We start from the raw sequence: 26,739 nt of genomic DNA on the forward strand, positions 1-26,739 counted from the left end.
CTCTGACGTCTTCTTCACATTGCCAAAAAAAGGTCACCTAGAATGAACAAGTGCGCCTTCGTTGTCTAAAGCTGGATATCAAGTTATCAACACATGTACACACATGTGATGACCGGTGGATTTAACTTACATTGAATTTGATTTGTTTTTCTTTTTAAATATGGGTAATGCTACAACACACCCACCCTTTTTTATGAAGGTGTGCATTAGCAACAAACACCTTATTGTTTTGGAGAAAAACACCATTACTTTAAATTAGATATAGAGGGCAGGAAAGTAACTTGGTTGTTGTTTTATCTTACTTCTCCATCTTCCATTGACTTCTTCTCAAATATCATCCCTTCCGTGATTTTTTATTTTCTTTTTTGCTTTTTTAATCGAAATTAAATTATATAAAAGTTCCTAGTTTCCTTTTTTTTTTGGACAGCTGCACCACACCGTGTTTGAAACCAAAAATTGGTCAGCTTCCCCCAACTAGCTCTTTCCCTCAAACTAAGTGAACCAGAGAAGGTGCTACTGCCTCTTGCTTGCATCTTCATAAAAAATTGGGTTAGCATTTGCTTAATCCATTGATTGCTTATTGCTTTAACAGTTTAAGCTTAACCACTAGAAAATGGATCCCTGCAGTAGCACCGTTCCAGGCAGTACATGAAATTAGATCAACAAAAATGGGTTCCTCTCAAAATCCTCGATCGAAAAAAATTCTCAAAAAATTCTTCAATAAAAAACCCACAAAAACTTAATCTTGTGTTTCAATAAAAAAAATATACGAGAGCCAAGAAGTGTTTAAGAGCAAGAGAGAGAAAATGTTAAGTGATGAAATGTCTTTATGAGGCTTGTATTTAATCTCAATTGTAGAAAGAGAAAATGGGTATTTTTGTCCAAAACAATAAGGTGTTTGTTCCTAATGCACACCTTCATAAAAAAGGGTGGGTGTGTTGTAGCATTACCCTTTAAATATAATAACAATGTTCATTCATTTTGGTAGAATAAATTGATTGAGAGCAAAATATTTCTAAAATCAATAAAGCAAAATATTTCTAAAATCAATAAGAATGAATCTCCCATCAAACTTTTTTTTTGGACCAAATCTCCCATCAAACTTTAGAACATGGGTCTTAATACATACTATGGTAAAATGCATATAAATCTGACAAAGTTTAGGTATATGATAAAATTAAAGTGCCAAAAATACTCTAGTCTTCATATCTACTATTTGAGACAACAAAGTCTTTGTTTAATTTACAATTTTATATTGGATTTTTCAGATTACTCACTTTGGTCAATGTACTTCTTCATTGCTAGCAACTTAGGTTGTCTTTTTTATGGATATGTTCGCTTACATACCAGAGTCCCTTAAACTCCTTTTCGAATGAGCCTTTTAAAACTTATTTGTGGATGGGCTTCGACCCACACTTAAACAAAAAATAAAATCAATTTTTTGTGCAATTATTGAGAGATGCATCATTATTGAATTCTTCAAGAATTCATGAAGAATAAAATTGAATTTTTTTTTTTGTCTAAGATTCTTCAAGAAATTATATAATAAATTATGCTAGTACAATGGTAGTCATATTTATTGAAAAATATAATGAGCATATAACATAGTGAATGATTAAATGAAAATCCAATAACAATAGTCATAAGACTAATTTGTTAGAAATGAAATGATTTAAGGATTAGATAAGACTTGATTTAAATAAAATGAAATTAAAAAGAACCCAAAAATATTGCATTATCCACAAAAACACACCAATAATTTTGGAAGTACAGTTACCATCAAGCATCGCACATATAACAAACTATTGAGACAAAGTGTTTCACAGTCTCTGCCACACAAAATGGTTTCCATGGCTTCTTCCACAACCTTCTTCACACCTCTTCACAATTTCAATCAAGCTAGAACATACTCAACACCTTCAATTTCTTTGCCTTTTGTAAAATCCTCAATTGCTTCTTCAAAATCACCTTTTTTTCAACATGGCTTTTCTCAACCAACCTCTTTCGATTTTCCTAAGGCTGTTTTGAAGTCTAAGTCTTTCTCAGTCAACGCTAGAGCTGTTACTGATAAATCCATTTATGATTTTACTGTCAAGGTATCATCTTTAATTTTCAATTTTAATTTTAATTTGAATTTGAATTTTGTGTGAGAATTGAATAGATAATTTGTTAATATGTATAGGTCTTGTTTGGATAAACAATTTATTTGTAGCTTATGGTATAAGGGTTTATCATGATAAGTGGTTATGAATGAGGTGTTTATACAACGGAAGATAAAATAAAATTAAATTGTTGTTTTCATAAGCTATTTGGGAGAACTTACAAAAATTAAGCTGAAAACAGCTTATGCACATGTCGTAAGTTGTTTATTATGATAGGTTTTGTGGATAAGCTGTTTATACAACAGAAGATAAAATGAAGTTAAATTGTTTTTCGTATATGCTATAAGCTGTTTTCGTAAGCTATCTTGGAGAACAGGGCCCGTTTGGATTGGCTATTTTTTTTGTTTTTGTTTTTGTTTTTTGGTTGAGCTTATACAAATAAGTAAGCTTTTATGTATTATTCATAAGCTTGTCAAGGTAGTTTATTAAAAAACAGCTTATGAAGATACAATTTTCACTAGTGAGAACTTATGAATCAACATAAAAGCTTATTTATTGTCATAAGCTGTTTTCGTCAATTCTCCCAGACAGTCTCGCAATGTTTATGCCAGAAGATGAGTGCAGATAAGCCAATCGAAACTGGCACATAGTTTTGTTGAAGAAGGGAACCTATTTTTAGAATTGAAGAAAAAAATGTTAATTTAAAAGATGTTATTATGTGGTGCAGGATATTGATAAGAAAGATGTGCCTCTTAGCAAATTCAAGGGGAAGGTTCTTTTGATTGTCAATGTTGCTTCAAGATGGTATGTATCATTATTGACTTTATATTTGCGTTGGCCCTTCTTTTTTTCATTTGTAATGTTCAGGAGGGATTTGGACTCACTTCCTATGAGTGGTATTAAGTATGCTTAAACAAATAGTTCTAAATTGCGGTATGCAATTGCAATCAAAATACAAAGTTTTAGAAGTTTACGCTGTGGTATCACAACCACAGTTGTGGCCGCATCTGTCGCATTTATCCCTGTTTTACTGTTCTTGAATATCAAAGTTCTTGTGTAACTGCAACTGCAACTGCAATTTAGAACCATCACTTTCTCACTCCCCTAATGTAAGACATCAAATTCCCCTTAGTTACACACACCTCTAGTTTGTTATACAAAATTAGAGTCGGTGACTTGGTGTGTGTTATTGAAACTAAATCGAGAGCATGAATTTGGTGCATCCAACAAGTTAGGGTGTTGAGTCTTCATTTAAAAAAATAAAAAATAGAAGGGGTGTGCTCTATTTAAGCATACTTGAGGAGAGACAAGTCAGTTTCTCCTGCTATTTGAAAAGGGCTAATCAAATAACTTGAAAGTTATGTCAAAGTTTCTGGTAAGTTACGTTTCTATTGATTGATTTCCTTTGAATGGCAGCGGTTTGACATCATCAAACTACACGGAACTCTCACACTTGTATGAAAATTTTAAAGACAAAGGTACGTTACTTATGGAGCATAATTATTTGTTTATATTTCTTATATTTTTTATCATGGCTATTGGTCACTACCTGTTATCTGGATCTTGTAGCTTCTTTATTCTGAATATCTACTTTTGGAAATCTTTATGTTTTGTGTTGGATCCTGTATAAGATTAGGAGAGAAGAATGTCCTTCCTTCCTATTGAAACTCAGGCATAGGTTATTGGTATTTTTAGATGTGGATAGTTGATACTAATATGTGAATGAAGTTAACCAACGGGTCGTATGTGAATTGACAAACACATTTTGAATCTTGACTGGAAGAGATGTTCGTATTAGTGTCTAATCGTGTCTCAAATAGGATTAGCTTCTGTATAAGGATATCCTGGGGAAACCTAAAATAAAATGCATGTGTTTTTGTGGGTAATGCTTGATGCAATTTATACAGACAACCTATCTTGCTTTATTTCCACCGTTTGCAATTTAGGATATTATCTTGTCTGACACTAGTATTGTTATTCTCATTCCCCTGCTTTCTGTTTGGCATTTAACTTTGTGCTTGTTGTGGAGATGGAAAACATAAAAAGTGAACTAGTGAAGAAGATGGAAAACTTTTCATTTTACCTTGTTTTGTTTTGTAATTTGGGGCTGAGAAGCTAGTTGTTTGCAGCTTTCTGAGAGAGCTTTTTAATAGAAAAACAATTTCCCCCCTAAAAGTAACTGCCCAAAAACGTGCATAGTTGCATTTTGATTACAATGTTGGTGCTGAAGAATTTGCAAAAGGATAGATAGACTAACGTAAGTAGTATATCAGGGTTACTATACGGGAACATGAGTGAGCTCTTGCTGGAAAATTAAAAAATTTCCAAACGATACATTCGAAAGCGACTGAAATTTGATTTTCTACGTTGTTGTTTCTCTTTGAACATGGCTTTCAGATTTTTAGTTCAAAAAATATTTTTGTATCAGCCACACATTTTTAATTTCCTTGTGCATTTTCTTTCCAGGTTTGGAGATTCTAGCTTTCCCTTGCAATCAATTTGGCATGCAGGAGCCTGGATCAAATGAAGAAATTAAGAAATTTGCTTGCACTAGGTTCAAAGCAGAATTTCCAATTTTCGATAAGGTTTGATAATGTTTCTTTATCCAGTAGTTCAGAATAGATTACATGCAAGTAAACCAAGTACTGAAGTTTTGTAGAACAGGTTGATGTAAATGGACCATTTACTGCTCCAGTATACCAGTTTCTGAAGTCAAGTTCTGGAGGGTTTTTCGGTGATCTTGTCAAGTGGAATTTTGAGAAATTCTTGGTCGATAAAAATGGAAAAGTTGTTGAACGATACCCACCAACAACCTCTCCTTTTCAAATTGAGGTATGTTAAACTTTCCAACAACATCAAAAGTCTAGCTTCTAATTTTTATGGTGGCAATGAATTATTAACTAGTTAGGTACTTGCTCAAGTATGTCAATATGATTTTCCGGTCAAAATTGAAGATGAGAGTAATATATCTTTAGTGGTGTTTTAATGAAGCTAAAAGAAAATGTTCAGAAAGTTGTCTTTGAGCTGATTTTAAGCTGTATTTGATTACATCGGAAAATTTAGCTCTGAAGATTCCTAAAATATTTTTTGCTTAATCTGATCTTTCCCGTTTCACATTTTTGCAGAAGGATATCCAGAAGTTACTTGCTGCGTGAAAATTTAGGAATGAGCAAAATCAGAGGCATGCTTGTACAAGGAGTTAAAGTTTATGACAAACAATAAACATGATTATTATGTAAATTCGTTTGTTGTCTTCACTAACCTATTCACTACTACACTATAGAGAAAGAAACAAAAATACTATGCTTTATCACTAAAGGGAAAGTGTTCATATATGGCCAGAATTTTCGTTAAATTTCAGACTTAATTTTTTTTAACATTATATTTCAATTTCCTTCAAACTTTTGAATATAAATTAGAAATATACAATTTTAGAAAGAAAAATTTACAGCAGACCCAACAAAACTACCTGCTTCAACGGAGAATACCTTTCCTTTTCTATATATTCATACATCCTCTCGAATCTTTAATCTTTCTTCTTAACCCGGGTCTAATTGGAAATCAAGTTTTTTCGAAAGAGCAAAGTTACATAACTTAGAATTTAGATCAGAAAAAAAAAAATATTGTTGAATTTGGTCGATAGTCATTGTCAGTTTGTGAATTTTTAAACGAAAATGCTAACAAATGTCTTTAAACACTTGATAAGAAGTTTAGAGTAGAAATTTTATCATGTAATTTGTGTATTCAATATATTGAAACTTTAAGCAACTTTTTCTACATAAAAATTATCAATTATTTTTTTATTTTTGGATCTTAACAAATGTCGTAGCAAGAGCCATTATTAAATTTGATTAATACAAGACAATAGCTGCCAACTTCCTTTGAATTCAATATTTATGTTATTCTGAAACGTAACACATCCTTGGGAAAGGGAGAATCTGCCTAACAAGAAATTAACCCATCCCTATGACTTAAGAGTTGGACCACACTCCTCAACAACTTGTTTTACTCTGACTTTTTGTTTATGAATTGATGACTAGTTGCATACCAATTAAAGTTGTGTGGATTTTTACTAGTTTGACTAGCACATATCCATGCCTTCGTTTTTCTTTCTATTTCTCTTCCTATGGATTTATCAATTTGTGAGATCTTTTTTTCCCATATCTCTATCTCTCTAAACAAACATTTTCCAAATAAAAAAATACTCCAAGTTGCATACTAACTTTGAGTCCAACCACACTCCCTCCCAAATTCAACGATCTGTTAAGAGTTCAAGTCAAACTAAACCTTCCATCTCCAACCAAGATCCATTTCCAAAACATAACTAAACAATAATAACACAACACAAACACATAATCAACAAATCAAACCAAACCATGTCAACACAACAAGATTCAACAACAATAACAAAAACAAAGAACAAAATTCCATTGTTATCAATCCTAACAGAACCAACAGAATGGCTATCAATGCTAACAAACAGCCTAAACCCAACATTCATAGCAGGAATATTCCTAGTATATGGTATAGGCCAAGGCTTCACAGGCTCACTCTTCAAACTAGTCACTGATTACTATTGGAAAGACGTACAAAAACTCCAACCTTCAACAGTTCAACTCTACGTAGGAATATACTTCATACCATGGATTCTTAAACCTATCTGGGGCATTCTAACCGACGCTTTTCCAGTAATGGGATATCGTCGGAGGCCTTATTTTGTCGTTGCTGGAGTTGTTGGAACGGTGTCTGCTACGATTGTTGCTGTGGGAGGTGAGGTGAGTGTGGTTGCGGCGTTGATGTGTTTTGTTGGTGTGTCTGCTAGTCTTGCTATTGCTGATGTTACTATTGATGCTTGTATTGCAAGGAATAGTATTGAGGTTCCAGGGTTGGCTCCTGATTTGCAGAGTTTGTGTGGGTTTTGTTCTGGTTCTGGTGCTCTTCTTGGTTATCTTGCTAGTGGTTTCTTTGTTCATCATCTTGGTCCTCAGGTTTGTTTTTCTATTTTCGCCTTATTTTGTATGTTTAATTCTAATTGTACTAAAATTAGTTTCGATATGCTATCAACACTTTTTTATTTGATAAATAAAATGTTAAGGTTAGTCGTGTCGAAAGTCTCAAGGCTCAGAGAGCGCTTATAAGTATTACATTTTCCTCTTCAAAAAGGTTCTCGTATTGGTGGCTTATTTGAGCCAATGTTCTTGTAAGATATCAGCTTAGCTATCAATAATTTGAATCATGCTTTTAGTTTTTAGGATTGGAGTTGAGCAATTTGGTTGGTGAGATTGATGTAATTATAAAATGATTCAATTGAAAATCTTTGATCATGTTAATCATTTTTAAGGTTTATGAAATTAGTTCTGAGATTGTAGAGAATGGACTGTGATTGAAGGTTTTCAATTTCATGGATTATTGCTTTAAGATTTTGTTTAGTTCAAAAACTAAATTGTTCAGTTCCTTCAGATTTTATCAACTAAATTGATGATTCTCTACAAAGTTTAACCTTTACAGCAGTTCTTTCAGTTAAAAGATTTTAAATTCCAATATGTTTATTAATTAAGTATATCAAATTGAATATGTTCATTTGTGCTTACACTGTAATGTCTGATGAGTGGGATGCTTCTGTTGTTATTTTAGGGGTCGCTTGGTCTTATGGCGGTTTTTCCTGCTTTGACATTTGTGCTGGGTTTTGTGATCTATGAAAAGAGAACCACTGGCTTGCATAATGAAAAGAAGAAGGTTAGGAAACTGTCTATCTATTTTTCCATATCATAAGCCTATTTGCACAAAGTGAAATCAATTACATGATTCAACACATATCATAATGTTCTGTCATAAGTTTTTTTCTTCTTAATCTTAGTTAGTTAGTGCTGAATTGGCTGATTAAATACATTTTTTAGGGGGTAGTGGAAAATGTAGGAACGACAATTCGAGGCATGTACAAAACAATAAAGTGTCCTCAAGCATGGAAGCCATCTCTTTACATGTTCCTTTCCCTTGCTCTTAATGTAACCACTCATGAAGGCCATTTTTACTGGTATACTGATTCAAAAGTCGGCCCTGCATTCTCTCAGGTACCTCTCATATTTCGGGAAATTGATTCTTTACAGTCAGTAGTCACTACATTTGAGATCACGGTTATCGGTGAATATCAGACAGTTGAGACTTATTTACCGAACTTACAATTTGTATTCAATTGCTTAGATTGGTTACCTGCAGTGACTACCGGGATTTCTGACTGCAGACAATCTCCATCCCGTATTTTGTTTGCAGATGAATAGAGACCTGTTTAGATAAACACCTCAATTAAGCTCTAATCACTTATCGTATGAGTATTTATGTCTAAGCTATTCTATAACAAAAGATAAATAAAGTCGGACTGTTTTCATATAAACTATAAGCTTTTTTCATAAGCTCTTCTGGAAAACTTATAGAAATAAGGTGAAAACAAATTATGGACATGTCATAGAAATATATTCTGTCATTAGTATCTAGTAACTGCAGTTAAGATCTCAGCTATTGATGAACATCAGACGGTAGAGATCGATGTACTGAACTTACTTTGTATGCAATTAATTGCTTAGGTTAGCTAACTGCAGTGACTAATGGAATTGCTGAATACAGGCAATTCCAGGCCCATATGTTGTTTATAGATGACTAATGACCTGTTTGGATTGACTTGTTTGAACTTATCTTTTGACATAAACACTTGTGGAAACTGTTTAGGAGAGTTTATAGAAAAAGTTATGCCATGTCCATAAGATGTTTTCAGTGAAAACAATTTGACATTATTTTATCTTTTGTTGTAGAATAACCTATACCTAAGTACTTATATGTTAAAAGTGCTTAACTAAGCTGTTCATCCAAACAGAGACTAAAAAAGTGACAATATTTTCAAGACCATTTCTTTTTCTTAAAGAGTTTTGTTTCCTCCCTTTGAACATGCAGGAGTTTGTTGGTATAATCTATGCAATTGGTGCAGTGGCTTCAATAATAGGGGTTCTAATCTACCACAAGTATCTAAAAAACTACACATTCAGAAACCTAGTATTCTATGCACAACTCCTATATGCAATATCAGGTCTATTGGACTTAATCTTCATTCTCCGTTGGAATTTGAAAATTGGAATTCCTGACTACTTTTTTGTTGTCATTGAAGATGCTGCTATAAGAATCACAGGCAAAATAAGGTGGATGCCTATGATGGTACTAAGCACAAAACTATGTCCACTAGGAATTGAAGGAACATTTTTTGCTTTGTTAATGTGTATTGATAGCATTGGTGGCCTTATATCAAAATGGGGTGGAGGGTTACTTCTACGTGCCCTTCATGTTACTAGAACTGATTTTACTAACCTATGGTTGGCTGTTCTTTTAAGAGACATTCTTAGATTTGTTACACTTGTTTTGGTTTTTCTTGTTCCTAATGTTGGGCCTTATGAGGAGTTGATTCCTTCTGAGGTTTGTGAAATGAGTAAGAGTGATGATATTGATGAAGAGACCTTGGAGCTTGTTCCTTTAAATGCCAAAACTGAAGTTTAGAGAAATTTTATGTTACACATGTTTACCACTATATGAAGTTACATCAACATGCATATACATGCAAGATTTTTGTATAAGATTTTTACATTTAACAGGAATGGTATACACGAAAATCATTTCTTTTGATTTTTTTTAATGATACATACAAGTTTCTGTTTGTGCTTATTCTATCAAATAGCCCCCCTAGAAATTGGTATAGTTACTACTGAAGTACTAACCCTTTCATTTGTAAGAATATTGAATGTATAAACTTTTCTACAAGTTTTTTTGTTTTTATAGTTAAGGGAAGTTGATGAAATAGCAGTAATGATTATTACACTAATCACTGAGTAAGCCATGTTTAATTAACTGAAGGATATAAAGTTGGGAGATTCTTTTCCTACCCCTCTGGGTCACTTCAGCAGGATATTTTCCAAAAGAACACAATTTGATTTAGACACATGGGAAAAGAAGCTCTTGATTATGTTTGAAGGTTGCTCATAGGGCTCAGGTTGCTCAACCCTTGAAAAAGATTGATCGAAAGATAGACTCCGATGAAAAAAAGTCGATCAAAATGTGTATTCACCACCTCCTTCTAGTTCACATCAATATTAACATCCTTTATTTTCTTCTTATTTTGGTAAAGGAGTCTGTCCTCTTGATTGGAAATGATCTTTGGTCATATTTAACATTAGAAACCCTAGAAAAACTAACCATAACTTTTTTCTTTATGTTTTGGGCTAATACTTTTTTTTTTTGTTGGTAAATAGCATAATGGCGAAAATCTCACATATTAAGTGTGAAGAAATGAAAAATTGTGGGTTCAGATATGAACCTTAACATATCAAATGTCTCTGCAACTGTCACTTGAGTTGTACTTATATAATGTTTTGGGTAATACTTATAATTAGTAAACGTGTGTACCTTTAATCTTCGGTAGTCTCCATACTTATAATATAATGTAATCATACCACTTTGTAATGGAATGATATGATGTAAGACTATTAATATAAAATACCATAAATAGATATTTGTTTTCTCACCATGAGTTTAACTCACGTGGTTGGGACATTGTATAATATGTGTAGGGGTCGGGGTTCGAACCCGAGACACCACACTTATTCACCTTAAAAAAAGTGAATTTCTAACCACTAGACTATTTGACAAAAAAATGATATTGGTTTTCTATAGGTTCTCTTTTCTAAAAGAAAATGTTAGATTTTCACAACATCACAAACTAAATTTTGAATCTCGACCGAAAGAGGTGTACATGTTTAGTACAAAATCTCTGAATTTAATTTTGTTTTTACAATTCACATTTCTTTAATTACAAAAATTAGTATATAATTAAGAGACTTTTCAATACAATAAATGTACTTTATTGGATTTGGTTATTCTGTATTGAAAATCTGATAAAAAATTGTTCGCATCAGAAATCAAACGCGAGTTCTCCCAAATAATTCGTTCGAGAATCTTATTACCCACTCGAGTTTAATTTTGTTTATCAAAAGTGATTTAGTTTGGGTAATGTGCTTTTTCTTTTTTGTTTTAAATGAAGTGGTAATCCACTGAAATTAAACTCACACACAACTATGAGGTCTCAGGTTCGAATCCGGGTCACGACGTCCGACCTTGCAATTTCGACATTTGTCAGTTGAGCTAGGACTTCTAGACGGTAATGTGCTTGTTATTTCAAATTCACGAATATATGAACCAGACCCATTTGACAAAAATTGGCATATTTATAAATTGTGAATTTATTGTTTTTGTAAACCTAGTTTAAGACTTTTTTTTTTTTTAGTTTTCAAGAAATTATATCTAATCACCGAATCATAACCAATATACTATACTCATAATCATCATCAAATTAAATTATTCATATTTATGGAAAAAAAAAATAGTAAGAAGGGAAGAACCACTCTATTGATTTTTATTTTATTTTATAAAGATTAGTTATCATTAAACGAGATACTCCCTCCATCTTTTTTTGGTAGTGATACTCCCTCCATCTTAAAATAATTGTTTCTTTAACATTCTTGTTTTCTGTCTAAAAAAAAATTGTCAGATTAGAATACAAATCCAACATTTATTATTTTTCTCACTATTAAATTTCATCAAGCTTAACTGCTATAGTAACTACAATTAATAAAGATATTTTGATAAATGTTATTAATTTAACATTTGAAATCAATACAATTAATCATTTTATTGGAAATCTATTATTCAGCATTCTGAGTTAGAAATGGAAAGTAATAAAAAAATCTGGTTGAGTTGACCCATGTAAGGTAAGTAAACCCTAAACCTCATCGAATAAAGATTTGGGCAAAAAGTCGAAATTACCACTGTACGGTCTTGTCTTGTCCGAGTCTTTGTTTATTCGAGTGTGTGTAATGAGTGCGGCCATAAACGTGAAAAACCAACAAAAACTATACTTACACGAAAGAGACTGATTCATACCATTTTCTTCTTCCTCTTCATCCTTCTTCTTCTGCTATGGTAAGAGTTTTCTTTCACTTGATTCAATTCTTTCAAATTTCAAATTAGGTCTTCATCGCTAATCACTTGTTAATTAATTGCTTTAATCACAGGCTAACAGTGATCGTCACACCATTATTCTAATTCAAACTTCTCACAGTAGAGCTACCAGAACTTTCATGGATTTTCACTCCATCTCTCTTGCTATCGATGGTAATAACCATCTACTTGGGTGGATTGTGATTATTTCAAATATGAGTCATGTTTACATTTGCTAATGAATTTGTGAAAACCAATTCACTGAATCAGTGCTAGGTCAAAATAAGATCCGATAAACTAATATCTAATCTGCTTAAGAATATTATGCATAATATTTTTGTCGTTTTTTTTTGTTTTTTGTTTTTGGCGTCATGCTTCCTATCTACCAAGCATTTGGTGCATTAGTTTGGCTTTCTCTATTTCCCTTTTAGCATTCTCCTTGTAATATTTTGGTTTTAACTGTGACTTTGGATTGTGGAATTTGGCAGAAGAAGAATAAATGGTGTAGTTGATGCAAGTAAGGTGCATTAGCATCAAGAATATATGGTTTTCATTAATTTGTGGAACGCATACTATAGGGTGCCTATAGAAATATAACAGATTAGATGAATAGACTTATGAAAACCCAAATAAGGAGAACGAATTAGATGTATAGTAGTCTAATAGTTAGAGGTAGAGGAAAGACTAGAGAAACTGTAGGTTAAATTAAACCGTTAATTTTTTATTTTTAACATGGTTTGCTTTAGACATGATTTATGATTGGGAGTTATAGTTTAGTTTGATACCCCACCTTGTGTGAAAAGCCTTTCATTGTCGTTTTCTTACTTCGATATTGAAAAAAGTGTTTTTAATTATTGCAGAAGCTCAAAGCCTTGTTATAATGCTTTCTTTTTTGGATAGATGGTAAATGATGAGATTTATTAGTTATGGCAGCAGATTTTCGTCTCCTTGACTGTGTCATTCCCAAGTTTCTTTTCTTTTTATGTACCATCTTAATTTTATACTCTTGTTTATACCTACTTCCTTGGCGGACAACTAAGAATTCAACACATCAAAAGGCTAATTAAACCTTTTCAGAAATTTATCTAAAACCCATCTTACACGGGTACTGCTTCTGACAAGCACCAACCTTACTGTATAACCCCCTCCAATTGCCTTAATTCATCCTTAAAATCACATCATACACATAACAAATTAACCTTCAATCGCCTGTTTTAAATGCAATCGTGATTGCGATCATTAAAATCCTAACCATTTCGCTGCTTACATCAATAGTGTTTGTCTCTTAACATGTAACCGAATATTGTATGATGTATATTGCATCTCCAGTCAATCATAATTTAAGATACTTTTGCGAGGTGTTATGGACTTTAAATATTGGATATACTTCGCCTTATTCTTATAATAAAATTGGATTCTTAGTTGTCCCTGTTTAAATATTATGATGTTTGGCTGAATGAGGTGGTTTAGTCTCATAAAGGCCATCAACTATGTGCTTGGTGTTTTGGACAATCCGTAAAGTTTGTGTTTATTTTGGCGACCAGGGTCTGTGGCAATTTATGACAGTCTATAAGAAGTTTGAACATCAAACATATTGTCTCGATATGTGGATATTTTGATGATTCATTGCTTCACAGTGATATAGGACAATACATCTGGAAATTATTTTCTAGGTTGTTAATAGGGGAAGATAACGTGTCGCCGCCATTGTGCTCAACAATACGTGCCTCTATCTGGGATTTACATCCTATATTATTATTCGTATTATATTTGTTGATACTTTTAAGGGGGCACCTTGGCGCAACGGTAAAATTGTTTCAATGTGACTGCAAGGTCACAAGTTCAAGTTCTGGAAACACAGACTCTTGTGTGAAAACACGGTAAGGCTGCGTACAATACACCAAAGGGTGGGACACCTTTCCGGACCCTGCTTTTGCGGGAGCTTTTGTGCATCGGGATGCCCCTTATTCTTTGTTGATACTTTGTATGTTTTCATTATCAGCATTAAATAGTGGTTTTAATCATGTATTTTTACAGGCATATGTGGACTGTATGAAAGGAAACTGAAGGACTTGAATCCAGCCGTCAGAAATATCTCTTATGATATTATGGATCTCTACAACTTCATAGACGGTCTTGCAGACATGAGTGCTCTAGTGTATGTCTCTCTCTAAAATTTGTGCATGCATAGGTCTTTAATTTAGATCTATGTATGTATATTATTTGTCTGTGTTTATGATTTTCCAAAAAATAATAAAATTATACTCTGATAAGAGAAGAGAAAAAATTGATGTTTGAGAAAAAGTGAGGTGAGAGAGGATATACTAATGCTTTGAGCTTTTCATGGTTCAAGAATAAGTTTTTTTTATTAAGTAGTTGCTTGCTCATATCTTGTTGAATTTGTAATAGATATATGATTTTCTGATTTTAAAAAAATATTTAAATTATATTAGGTGAAAACAAAAGAGGAAAAAGTAAATGGTAAAGGAAAGGCAAGAGAGGATATACTGATGATTTGAGCTTTCCATGGTTCATGAATAAGTTATTTATTCAGTAACGCGTGCTCATTTCTCATAGAATTTTATGCTGAGCTAGAATTGGACTGTTCTGTTTAAAACACTGCAATTTGGATCAAGGAAAATAAAAACTTAACTGCCTCTCTGTTGGTAAAGCTAATGTAGACCGGCATTATTTTTCTCCATGAATCAAATGAAAATTAAGAGTACGGGTGAGAACATTGGTAGCAGTTATGAGTTTGAAAGAGGTCTTAAACCCTTGAAGGAGTAATGTGTTGGAGTGGCACTGGTTTGTAACTCCCTTCTCCAGATTCCTCTTCTTTACCTGGAGTTAAGGACATAATGAATTGATTATTTGCTGTGTCATAAGTTTGCTTTACCTGTTGTAACTGGTAACCCTCTTAAGAAAAATATTAGGAAAATGAAGTGAACTTAGGTGATACCTTTATTCAACTGTCTATGTATGTGATTGCTCTTTTATATATTGGGCTTTCTTTGTGCATGTGTGGTTTGCCTTGGAATTGGTTAAGGACCGGTTGGTTGTTCTTTACTTGCAGTTATGATGGTTCAAAGCATGCTTACTTTCCCTATGATCGAGAGTGGATTAAGGAACGAACCTTTCAACATTTGAAGAAATTGGCACGTTGATTGATCCCCAAAATTTTAGCAATTAAATGTAAAGAAAATCACCAAGGGATAAACTTGTCTGTTATGTCGGCTATACTCCCGATGGCTATGTTGCTTGATATGATTATTGCACATACTGCAAGCAGTTTTTATATATTATATAATATATCAATAGCTAGTGCTACTGAAATTTCTGAAACAAATGACTATTGGCAATTAGCATGGCTTACTTTATCCTTGTCAAGTGTTCTATGGCTAGCAGACTTTGCCTTGTTAAACAAATCCTTATCTTGTACTATTTAGCTGTAAATTGCACTGTTTATTTACCTATCCTAACATCTATAACTAAAAAGGTCATGCAAATGCATTTTCTTATCTGGCATGACTTATTTGCTTTGTGGTGGAGGTGAGTTGATTATAGTTGAGACAGTAAGTGCATATAGGAAATTAAGGTTTTAATGTGTTTATAGTTAGTATAGTAGCTTTCGGTTTTTTTCGCAACTTCGCAAGTCTTTCTCTTTCCATTTGATTCATTTTTTCCCTAGAGTGAGGATTTTTAATCATTAGTTTTTTATCCATCTGTTGTAACTGATGGAAAGACTAGTGACTAGTGTCACATGTTAAAACTTGTTCACCTGGTATGTCTCACTCATACTTCATCATCTTCTTCCTCTTCCTCTTCCTCTTTTTCAACACTTATCCGTTTTTCCTCCCCTCATAATGGGTATTGGATCCAATTGCAGTGGTGCCAGTACCATGTCTTAGCAAAATCTGTCCTCTGAAGTCTGAACTAGTGTATTTTCTTTTATGTTTTCTCTTTAATGTATTTGGGGTAAGTGTAAGATCTACTTTATTAAATTGGGGTCAATGTTTCTTGTAGTGTATAGAGACAAATAGGGCCAGGTGGTTACATCTAGTACCCTGAATAATTGTTTCTTTGCATATAGGTGCATTGGTTTGAGCCAGCTTTTTCAACATTTGTTGAAATCTGTCCAAAAAATGGAAGGAGAAATGCACACATCAGCATAAATTTCTATCATTTTACCTGTCTCACGTTTGTCTTCCTTTACCTTCAATATTGGTAATAGGCTGCACATTGCTGATTCTTATGAATTCTGTAGCAGCCATTTCATTGAACTATGATTTGAGTTGAAATTCAAAATTCTTCAATTGATAAAATTATGCATAAATTTTATTTTATCATAGAATCTTTATTACAAAGTCATATAACTGTGCTTCTAGATTCCAAGACTCACGCAGTCGTGACACAATTATATTTATGATGCACTGAATGTTCACTCCAAAATATCATTTACGTATCCTATTTTATCCTTTATAGTACTAGCAACTTGCATGCCATGAGGTGGCTACACCAACTACCCTTTTATTTTATTTTATTTTTTGGTATTTTTATTTATTTTATTATTTTATAAAAAGGGTGATATGAGAGTACATGTTTACCAACCAACATGAGCTGCCATTAACCGATTTGACTAAAATTATTACGGTTTTTCTTTCAAAATCAAAAGCATCATTGTTTATACTTTATAGGATGATTAAATAATGAAATACTTCAATTCAAATTTTGACCAGTATACTAGTACTTAATACCATGATGTATTTTAACCACGTTTATTTAGAAAATTCAGCCGTTATTTTTAAATTCTAAGTAAGCACTATATCACATGATTAAATATTGGAGATGAGTTTCCTCGAGTTATCACATTTTCAGAAGCCGAAACTTTGAAAAACGTTTGACCCAAAAAAACAAAACTTGAGCACTAAATTGAAAAATAATATAAAATGTAAATTAGTTGGAGAAAATGGTGATAAAGTGGCAAAATATTGGAATGGAGTACTAAAACAATCATTCTTCTTAGGCCACTTTTAGGCTAGTTGCACATATATACTACTCATAGTATATGATCCAAGTTGGGCATTTTAGTAGTACTCCCTTTTTTTTTTTTTTTAATCATATCATTAGCTAAAACAAAATCATTTCGTGTACACCAATGAAGCACTGAATTTTATTTTGAAAAATGTTTGATGTACATCCAAACACTACAATAACAACATTATAGATAAAGAAATAGAGAGAATGAGACGATGAATCCGAACATCTCTATAGCAATGTAAGATAGAAAGAAATAGAAAAAACGATATCATCAATATGATATAAAATTATTTATGTTGAATTAATGTACTCCATCCGTTTTAAAATGAGTGTCGTTTTAAGAGTTTACACACATATTAAGAAATGCAATGATTAAAAGAAAGAGAATGATTATTTTACCAAATTATCCTTATTAACTATTGGTTAGTTTTAAAAGTAGTATTTTGGAAGTAGAGTATTAATTGAAGGGTACAATTGAAAAGAAAAAATTATTATTGCATTGAAAACTGAAAGTGACATTCATTTTGAAACAAATTTTTTTGGCTAAAGCGACACTCATTTTGAAACGGAGGGAGTATAAAATTTAAAGATATCTAAATATAAGTGTTGATTTATTTTGTACAATCAACCATGATGAATTTATACATTATAAAATGATATATACATTCATTTTTGTTTATCCACTCTACATAATCGGCACCCAAATCCAAAATAAAATGAAGTCATCATATCAAAGAAAAACTCTTCCGCACACAGTAATAGAATCTAATAATACTACCCACCACATTTTAGTCTATAGTTTTTCTCTGTACATATCTTCAACTATACACAATAATAATATATACTATACACATCACTCCCATGGATCATAGCTGCAACTTGAATGCCAGCATTTTTATAGCACATAAAAAAAACCTTAGTAGCAAACATTCTAAGTTTTTTCAATTGTAAAAGAAAAAAGAAAAAAGAAAAACCAGACAACCATGCTGAATTCTCCTTCATCTTGTTCCTCAAACATCATTAACCACTCCAAGAAAAACATCATTAATCAGTCCAAAAAATTCTTTGTTCTTCTTTCACTACTTCTTGTTCTTTCTTACCTTCCAAAAACAAACTCACTTTTCTTCAACATAACAAATTTTGATGATCCAAAGGTTGCATCAAACATGTCATACCAAGGTGATGGAAAATCCACCAATGGTTCCATTGATTTAAACAAAGTAAGTTACCTTTTCCGTGTAGGAAGAGCATTCTATTCACAACCTTTACATTTATGGGACAAAAAAACCTACACTCTCACAAGTTTCACCACACGTTTTACTTTCACCATTGATAAACTAAATGACACTTCTTATGGTGATGGTTTTGTGTTTTACTTGGCTCCTTTAGGTTATCAAATACCACCTAATTCAGCTGGTGGTGTTTTTGGTCTTTTTAATGCTACTACTAACAGTAACTTTGTTATGAACTATGTTGTTGGTGTTGAGTTTGACACTTTTGTTGGGTCTACTGACCCACCAATGAAACATGTTGGTATTGATGATAATGCTTTGACTTCTGTTGCTTTTGGGAAATTTGATATTGATAATAATCTTGGTAGGGTATGTTATGTTTTGATTGATTATAGTTCTGATGAGAAGATATTGGAAGTTTTTTGGTCTTTTAAGGGAAGGATTGTGAAAGGTGGTGGTGGAAATTATGGGAATAATTCACTTTCTTATCAAATTGACCTTATGAAGAAGTTGCCTGAATTTGTTAATATTGGATTTTCGGCTTCAACGGGTCTTTCTACCGAAAGTAATGTTATCCATTCGTGGGAGTTTAGTTCGAATCTGGAGGATTCGAACTCTACCGCGAGTTTAGTGGATGGAAATGCAGGAAAAGGGTCGTTGAAAACGGTTATTGTTGTTGTTGCTGTGATTGTTCCGGTTATTTTGGTATTTTTGATAGCTAGTATTGTTGGTTGGGTGATAGTGAAGAGGAAAAGGAAGAATTGTGATGAAGGGCTTGATGAATATGGACAACCGGTTTCGAAGAAATTTGATTTGGATAAAGGAACAATACCTAGAAGATTTGAATATAGTGAATTAGTTGCAGCTACCAATGGTTTTGATGATGAGAGAATGCTTGGGAGAGGAGGGTATGGACAAGTTTACAAAGGTGCTTTGACTTATTTAGGAAAGGTTGTAGCTGTGAAGAGGATTTTCGCCGATTTTGAGAATTCAGAAAGAGTTTTCATCAATGAGGTTAAGATTATAAGCCGTTTGATACATAGAAACTTGGTTCAATTTATAGGTTGGTGTCATGAACAAGATGAGTTTCTTTTGGTTTTTGAGTACATGCCTAATGGAAGCCTTGACACACATTTGTTTGGTGACAAGAAAAGTTTGGCTTGGGAAGTAAGGTACAAGGTTGCATTAGGTGTCGCGAACGCGCTTCGTTACCTTCATGACGACGCTGAGCAATGTGTTCTTCATCGGGATATTAAGTCAGCTAATGTGTTGTTGGACACTGATTTCAGCACAAAACTCGGTGATTTCGGGATGGCGAAACTAGTTGATCCAATGTTGAGGACTCAAAGAACAGGTGTAGTCGGAACATATGGTTATTTAGCACCGGAATATATCAATGGAGGAAGAGTAAGTAAAGAATCTGATATGTATAGTTATGGAATTGTTGCTTTGGAGCTAGCAACTGGGAGAAGGATTTTTCAAGATGGTGACTTTCATGTTCCTTTGATGAATTGGGTTTGGGGACTTTATGTGGAAGGAAATCTTATGTGTGCTGCTGATGAAAAATTGAATATGGAGTTTGATGTTAGTGAAATGAAGAGTTTGCTTATTGTAGGTTTATGGTGTACTCATTCAAATGATAAAGAAAGGCCTAAGGCTTATGAAGTAATTAAGGTTCTTCAACTTGAAATGGCATTACCTGAACTTCCACTTGATATGCATGATCGTGCTCCTCCTATTGTACCTTTTAGGCAAATCAATGGTCCCTCAATGGCACCACCTATGACTAACAGTCTTGTTACTTCTGGAAGATAGTTCGATACTTTTACGAGTTTACAAGTCGAGTCTTTTTGTGGATGGAAGTTATGGTTTTTCTTGTGGAATTGAATTCATTCTATGTCTATGTATATTTGGTTTCTTTCTGTGACAATTGTTTGATAACTTGTTATTCAGATTAATTATTTCGGCTATATTTAAAGTATTTTTGATTAAATGCAAGAAATATGAGAGGAATTTTTATGTATGGAAGATCAAGATGAGAAAAGAGATATAATGAAGTATTTCAACAGCATTTGTAGGCTATTTGAATACTGCAACATTTTGCTTGTATAAGATTTTGGAACATTTCAACAAAAAGAAATGACAAATTTACCTTTTCCACCTTCAAAAGTTTATGCTAAACTTTCTATAAAGATATTCTAGTCATTACATTTAAAATTTATAAATAAATCATCTATTTCCCTTTCAAATCCCTCTGATATTACATGGAGCTAATTTATGCCCTTCTCTCTATTTGCCCTAACAAAAAAAATATTGAAATAAATATTGGCTTGGTATAATTTCCTGTCTATGACTGTTATGTATTACCATCAACACTGTGTACAAGAGACACCAATTCAACATCCTTGGTTTCTGAAGTGTCAATAGCAACCACCTTTGAATCCACATTTTCTTTTGGAAGAAGAATGAAAGAGTTAGGATCAACTCTAGGCACTAAAAACAGCATGCAAAGTGGAGTGAGTCTTAAAATATTCCGAATCAAAATCGCTAACCAAAGATTATCAAACTTTGTTCTGGTAATCTTTAGTACATGAAGTACAAATCCACCACCCCATGATGATGAAAGAAGTCCAGCATTATCAATTGACATTAGTAGAGCAAAGAATGTTCCTTCAATACCAGATGGACAAAGCTTTGAGCTGAGTACAAGCATAGGCATCCACTTTAGTCTACTAGTCATTTGAGCTATGCTTTCGACAATCACAACAAAGACGTAATCCGGTATACCAAACTTTAGGTTCAATCTCATGACTAAAATAAGATCAAACATCCCTGATAGACCATAGAGCAACTGAGTCCAAAAGAGTAAGTCTCTGAATGCGTAATCCTTTAGAGCGTATTGGTATAATATTGCTCCTAAAAGGGAACCGACTGAGCTGATTGAAAATATGAAACCTATACTTTCCTGTGGAAGAAAATGCAAGACAAAGGTTACTGGCATTCTATGATATTATCTTTTATTGAACAAAATTATATCAAAAGCGAAATACTAAAGTTTTTTCATTCAACTAGGGCCAAATTATATAAACTATTGCTATTTTGTTTTAAAAAATTACTAAGCATGGTAGAACAGCGACGATTAGGCCTATCATGGAGAGCTTATTGAAATAAGCTGAAAACAGCTTATGGACATGTCGAAAGCTTTTCCCATATGCTCTCCCAATTCTCAAACAGTCTCAAAGTATTTATGTCAGTAGATAATTTCAAATGAGTCAATCCAAAAAGACTCCTAATCACAAGGATTTAACATCTTATTTATCCTTGAGGTAGAGGCGGAGCTTCCTTGTGACAGGGGGGTGCCATGGCAGCCACAAATATATATGATGCTATACTAAGTTACGTCATTTGTACTTTTGCCAAGTGGCTATGCGCAGGCCTGTTAAGCAGAGGTATGCACGTTCGTACCTTGGATTCCTTAATTTTTAACTTCCCTAATGTTTTCTTCTAAGTACAAAAAATAAGATCCAAAAAGTAAAAAATATCATACTCGAACCCGTAACTTTTGGTGAAAAGATTGCTGCTAAATCATTGTGCCAATACCAAGTTCCAGTGAACTTATCTATAAATATTTACATATATGTATGTATATTTTTGCAAACTCAAATTTTTTTTTTTCAAGCTCCGCCACTGCTATAAGTAAAACCCTTGTTATTCCATCAACATTTGTCCACGTTCTAGTCCTGAACATGAGAGTGTGTTGAGATCCCACATCGAGATATGGCAAAAGTAGCATTTATATGACAAATAGCCCTCACTTTACAAGTTGGTTTTATAATGTTGAGTTAGGCGTTAAGCCTAAATTAGAAGAGTAATCAGAGAACTATCTATGTGTCATGAATACAAAAGACATTTGGCTCATTTTTTTAATTTCTCTATGCTCTCTTTTTAAGGACAATAATCAAATTGACTCGAAATAAAGCTCTCGGAGTACATGTAAATGGGACTTCTTCCTTCTAACTCACTTGATGCAAAACAAACGTGTGATTATGATGTTAAATTTGAAATCAATTGTCTTTTTGTCTTGCATCAAATGATAGAAGGAAAATATTTTCACCACAGTAGACATGAGAATTTCATGAAGTTTAGATTGGAAAATGCATCCAACCCACTACCTTCACAACAATTGCACCACTTGTCCATATAAGGGAAGATGAAATGCATACATCACTTATTAAAAATCTTGACACTGATCAATATGCCTAATCAAATACCTGTGAGAAAGATGGGCCATCCTTTGAGTCTGTATACCAATAAAACATTCCTTCAAGGATATTCAAACTCAGTGCAAAGGATAAGTACATGTATAGACAAGGCCTCCATACATCTTGATTCTTCAATGTAGTCCACATAGCCTTGCCGGCATCCACAAAGTTTTGGTGCACCTAGAGAATGAAAAAATCAGATTAGGTGTTATATTAGGGCCATGGAAATTACCATAAGCACGTAATACTTATATGGTTAGAAGCTAAAACTCGTGTGATTTCACAATGTCAATATGGAATGCAATTTCACGCGATCCTACTACGATGTTTCTGAGAATACGATCTTGTGCATGATCCGATCAGAGGAAAATAGAAAGATCATGAAATTCGTACGATCTTACAAGTTATATTGTGATTATAAACATTGTAATATACCTGTCTGTAAGAGAAGTTTTGTATATGAGGCTCATCAAGCAGAAAACCGACCAAAATTATAAGTCCAGCTGGAATAGTCATCAAACCAAACACCCCCTATGAGAAAAAAATCTATCAGATTACAAAAAATGAAAATAATTAAGTAAATTTAAGACAGTGAAAAACTTTGCAAGTTTTAGGAAGAAAAGAAAAATCAAGAGGCTAACCATAGGGCCTATAAGGTGAACAAAGATGCCACTAATAGAGAATCCTAATAGTGCACCAATAGAAGAACTAAAGGCACATAAACTTTGCATGTCAGAAGCAAGGGAAGGATGGGAGATACTGTTCTGTGCAACACATGCATCAATGGTCACGTCTGCTATCGCCACTCCAGCACTCCCTGCTGTTAAGGCCAAAATTGCCAACACAAGATGAAGGTTTTCATGGAAAGATAACAAAAGCATGGCAGTTGCTCCTAATAAACCTGCAACCATCAATGAGCGACAAAAATTCAGACTACTATATTAGTGAAGCGGTTTATAAATCTCTTCATCAATTCTTGTGGGATGCATTGATCTGCGATAAAAGATGATATTAATCCACATCCACTATAAGAAACACATATAATTCAAGCCTTCTCGTTTATAACCCTTCTAAGGTTGTCTCATGAAAATCTAACTTCACTGATGCTTAATACACATTGCAAAAAAACAAAAGTAAAATTTCATCTTCCAAGAGACTGTGTCCCTTATATCCTTGCGATCTAAGCTGCGACATCAAGGTTTTAGATGTCTCAATGATTGCAATGAGGCCACAACTGAAGCTACATTTGACTACATGAGACCTAGAACAAGTGTACTGAATAACTGTGACCATTGTTCCATAACATCTTGGGAAGCCAAAGGAGATAATGACCCCATTTTCAGCATTCAGATAAACTATGACATCCCCCTTAGATCCTAATTTGTTTACCCCACCCACCCAAAAGCAAAAGCGCCAAAAGTAATAGTTATGAGCAGGGTTTCAAATTGCGGCCATGTCTTAGTTCTTCGTATTGTAGAGAATCAGTCAAACGCAACCTGAACCGCGGCCTAGTAGATATCAAAACCCTTGAAGTCGCGACCACCCAAATGCTCAAAGACCGGTTTTAAACCCTTTGACTAAGAGTCCAATCTCCCATAGTATCTAAGTGCAAATGATTAAACTCACCATCAATTACTATTGTGTTAAGAGTCTCACATCTTATAAGATGTGACCTGAAAAAATGGTTATAAGAGGGAGACATCCATCACCATACAACCCGATTAATGCCAGATTAACTTAGGTCTAACCCGAATTTTAATATATCGAGCTTCAACCCTATAAATAAACCGCGCTTACAAGTAACTAAACTAACATTTCAACATTCATTGAAGTTCCTTTTAATTTGATAAACATCAAGAGGTTCACAACTTATAAAGGGTAAACAAAGAAACATAAAATCTACAATATTTTGTCTAACAAATAATCAAAATTCCCATCTAGAACATAAATTGAGCTAACAATCTTAATATATCCAACACATTTGAACAAAGATCAGAAAGAAAGAAAAACATACCAGCAAAAATGAAGTAAGGTTTTCTCCGGTATCCAAAAATAGGAAGAACATCAGTAAGAAGACCCCATAAAGGCTTAACAATCCAAGGAATAGATGTAATTCCAGCATAAACCTGTGCTTCAGAAGGTTGAACTTTCTGAACATCTTTCATATAATATTTTGTTCCAACACCAGCAAGAGCACCACCTAAACCTTGACTTATTCCATAAACAACAACTACTCCAAAAACAAAACTCCAATGCATTTCTCTTGATAGCATTTTAAACCATTCACTTGGAATGCAAAAACACTTCCATATTCTAACACCCTTTGACTTTCTTTCTTCATTTTTTTGCTCAGATTCTGGAACTGAATCTTCTTGATTCTCTTCTTCTTGCATTGTTATACTAGTTATTTTTTGGACACAAAATTTAATAGTACTAAGCTTGAAAGAAAACTATTTAAAAAAATTGTTTTTTGTTTTTGTGCTTCTCATGATATGAATCTAGTACTACCCTTTCAAGGATTGTAATCATTTTTTTGTGATGTCAGTTTGAGAAAAGAATGAAAACAATGATTTTACAAAGAGTTATATTGAAGTTAATTTTATGGATCTCTTTCTATCCTTATTTAATACTCCTAAGATTTTTTTTTATTTAATTTATTTTAATAATTAAGGCAAATGAATGTTAACATCTGCCTAAGGCCACAAAATAAAATAAAATATGTGTATTCAATATTAAATATAAAATTAATTTATTTATGCATTTTAGACATTAATAAAACATGGTATAAAAAATGTTGGTTGGTGACTGGTGAGTTTAAATGTATGGATGGATGCCACAGCCACTTGCCTCAACAAATTAAGACTTTGGGTTATGGAATCTTGAAGGAAGGAAGGAAGGTAAATCAAAATCAAAATGGATGAGACAGACAGCTGTTGTAAGGTTTGGGATAACTGAGTGAGTACAAACAAACGTAAACTGGTCGTTCGATGATGTTTCCTAAGTCTGACATTTCAAATGGAAATTATATCTACTTGACATGACATCATCCTCTTCTTGAGGTTGGTTGAAACACATTTTGACACCGTCATTTAAGGGGTGACTATACTTTTTATTTTTTGTCAAATTTTTATTAAGAGTTAAATCGTTTTGTGAAATAAAGGGTTATTTATCGACTTTTATATTTATGAAACATCATTTCATTGTTTATAAAAATAATATTAATTTTTTCACACTTTTTTAAGAAATCAAAATAGAATATTTTAAAACCAGCGGACTATCCCCAAGAACAAGGTGTGGCAGTAAGGATAGACAAAAGTTTACAACAAAAATAATAACAACAATTAGGCACCACCCAAACATAACAAAGGGTTCTGGCACTAATCATCAAACTAATAAGGGAAAACAACAAACTTTGCCTTGTGCCACCAAAAGGAGAGAAGTTTTATGTTCTCCAAAAGCTGAAGGGGTGTGCTCTCTTTGCCTCAGAAAATTCGATCATTTCTTTCCTTCCAGATAAAGAGCTCGCAAACCAAATCAAAAATATGAAAGAACACCGCAGTTTTGCATGTCCTGAAGAAGTATCAAATTGAAGAAAATGCTCCACTATGTTTGAAGGATATGGTGTATAAACATCTAACCAATTCCGGATCAGCTGCCAAATCTGACCAAAGATGCCGCAATTTAAGAATTAATGAGCATTTGTTTCCTGCATCCCACACCCACCAACACACATATGCGCCTCATGATGAATAATCCCCCGTGAAATAAATTTGCCTTAGTTGACAACTTATTCTGAAAGAGCCGCCACGCAAAAATCGAGACCTTAAGAAGTACATCCTGCCTCCAAAGAAGATCATTAGAGATCAAAGTAGCATTATGGTTGAGGGGTGCCCCACAAGTGAGAGTACGATAAGCTCCTCTAACCGTATAACCTGATGTTGAATCAGGGATCCATGTGCACACATCGACAGTTTCAACCTGCAGCATAACAATCAACAATAAAGTCTTGCACTCCTCTACCATCTCCTCCTCCCACGCCCACCTTGAGGTGTGAGACACCTTATATATATATAT

At 33.3% G+C, this 26,739-nt stretch overlaps 4 protein-coding genes and 1 pseudogene across 5 annotated transcripts; 4 read left to right on the forward strand and 1 right to left on the reverse strand.

Annotated features, from left to right (window-relative positions):
- Positions 1-1,822: 1,822 nt before the first annotated feature.
- Positions 1,823-5,457, forward strand: LOC146952464 (phospholipid hydroperoxide glutathione peroxidase, chloroplastic). The gene is made up of 6 exons (XM_085702257.1): positions 1,823-2,096; positions 2,830-2,906; positions 3,519-3,580; positions 4,569-4,687; positions 4,767-4,934; positions 5,228-5,457. Exons 1-6 carry the CDS (start codon positions 1,842-1,844, stop codon positions 5,255-5,257), a joined length of 711 nt encoding a protein of 236 aa, XP_085558383.1. The 5' UTR covers positions 1,823-1,841; the 3' UTR covers positions 5,258-5,457.
- Positions 5,458-5,588: 131 nt separating this feature from the next.
- Positions 5,589-9,816, forward strand: LOC146952465 (Major facilitator superfamily protein). The gene is made up of 4 exons (XM_085702249.1): positions 5,589-7,090; positions 7,737-7,838; positions 8,000-8,173; positions 9,048-9,816. Exons 1-4 carry the CDS (start codon positions 6,479-6,481, stop codon positions 9,639-9,641), a joined length of 1,482 nt encoding a protein of 493 aa, XP_085558375.1. The 5' UTR covers positions 5,589-6,478; the 3' UTR covers positions 9,642-9,816.
- A 2,206-nt stretch (positions 9,817-12,022) lies between these two features.
- LOC146952466 (enhancer of rudimentary protein) lies at positions 12,023-15,652 on the forward strand. The gene is made up of 4 exons (XM_085702278.1): positions 12,023-12,116; positions 12,209-12,308; positions 14,172-14,292; positions 15,208-15,652. Exons 1-4 carry the CDS (start codon positions 12,114-12,116, stop codon positions 15,296-15,298), a joined length of 315 nt encoding a protein of 104 aa, XP_085558404.1. The 5' UTR covers positions 12,023-12,113; the 3' UTR covers positions 15,299-15,652.
- A 2,443-nt stretch (positions 15,653-18,095) lies between these two features.
- Positions 18,096-20,373, forward strand: LOC146952467 (L-type lectin-domain containing receptor kinase IX.1 pseudogene; annotated as a pseudogene). The gene has a single exon (XR_015006487.1). The product of XR_015006487.1 is annotated as an L-type lectin-domain containing receptor kinase IX.1 pseudogene (transcript).
- Positions 20,374-20,556: 183 nt separating this feature from the next.
- LOC146952468 (putative folate-biopterin transporter 2) lies at positions 20,557-25,260 on the reverse strand. Its single transcript, XM_085702268.1, has 5 exons — positions 24,680-25,260; positions 23,307-23,566; positions 23,101-23,196; positions 22,675-22,845; positions 20,557-21,368 (listed from the first exon to the last, which is right to left on the reverse strand). Exons 1-5 carry the CDS (start codon positions 25,056-25,058, stop codon positions 20,760-20,762), a joined length of 1,515 nt encoding a protein of 504 aa, XP_085558394.1. The 5' UTR covers positions 25,059-25,260; the 3' UTR covers positions 20,557-20,759.
- Positions 25,261-26,739: the final 1,479 nt, after the last annotated feature.

This window comes from Medicago sativa, chromosome 1, assembly GCF_051527215.1.
Source record: "Medicago sativa cultivar Bolivia chromosome 1, Bolivia_mono, whole genome shotgun sequence".
Lineage (NCBI taxonomy): Eukaryota > Viridiplantae > Streptophyta > Magnoliopsida > Fabales > Fabaceae > Medicago > Medicago sativa.

Excerpts from the sequence above, each read along its gene's own strand:
- LOC146952464 (XM_085702257.1), top strand. The coding sequence starts at position 1,842 with ATGGTTTCCATGGCTTCTTCCACAACCTTCTTCACACCTCTTCACAAT. Across the intron at positions 3,581-4,568 it reads TGAAAATTTTAAAGACAAAG|GTTTGGAGATTCTAGCTTTC; the intron begins GTACGTTACTTA and ends TTTTCTTTCCAG. Across the intron at positions 4,688-4,766 it reads AATTTCCAATTTTCGATAAG|GTTGATGTAAATGGACCATT; the intron begins GTTTGATAATGT and ends TTTGTAGAACAG.
- LOC146952465 (XM_085702249.1), top strand. The coding sequence starts at position 6,479 with ATGTCAACACAACAAGATTCAACAACAATAACAAAAACAAAGAACAAA. Across the intron at positions 7,091-7,736 it reads TTCATCATCTTGGTCCTCAG|GGGTCGCTTGGTCTTATGGC; the intron begins GTTTGTTTTTCT and ends TTGTTATTTTAG. Across the intron at positions 7,839-7,999 it reads TGCATAATGAAAAGAAGAAG|GGGGTAGTGGAAAATGTAGG; the intron begins GTTAGGAAACTG and ends TACATTTTTTAG.
- LOC146952466 (XM_085702278.1), top strand. Across the intron at positions 12,309-14,171 it reads CATCTCTCTTGCTATCGATG|GCATATGTGGACTGTATGAA; the intron begins GTAATAACCATC and ends GTATTTTTACAG. Across the intron at positions 14,293-15,207 it reads GCAGACATGAGTGCTCTAGT|TTATGATGGTTCAAAGCATG; the intron begins GTATGTCTCTCT and ends CTTTACTTGCAG.
- LOC146952468 (XM_085702268.1), bottom strand. The coding sequence starts at position 25,058 with ATGCAAGAAGAAGAGAATCAAGAAGATTCAGTTCCAGAATCTGAGCAA. Across the intron at positions 22,846-23,100 it reads AAAACTTCTCTTACAGACAG|GTGCACCAAAACTTTGTGGA; the intron begins GTATATTACAAT and ends TTCATTCTCTAG. Across the intron at positions 21,369-22,674 it reads ATGGCCCATCTTTCTCACAG|GAAAGTATAGGTTTCATATT; the intron begins GTATTTGATTAG and ends TTTCTTCCACAG.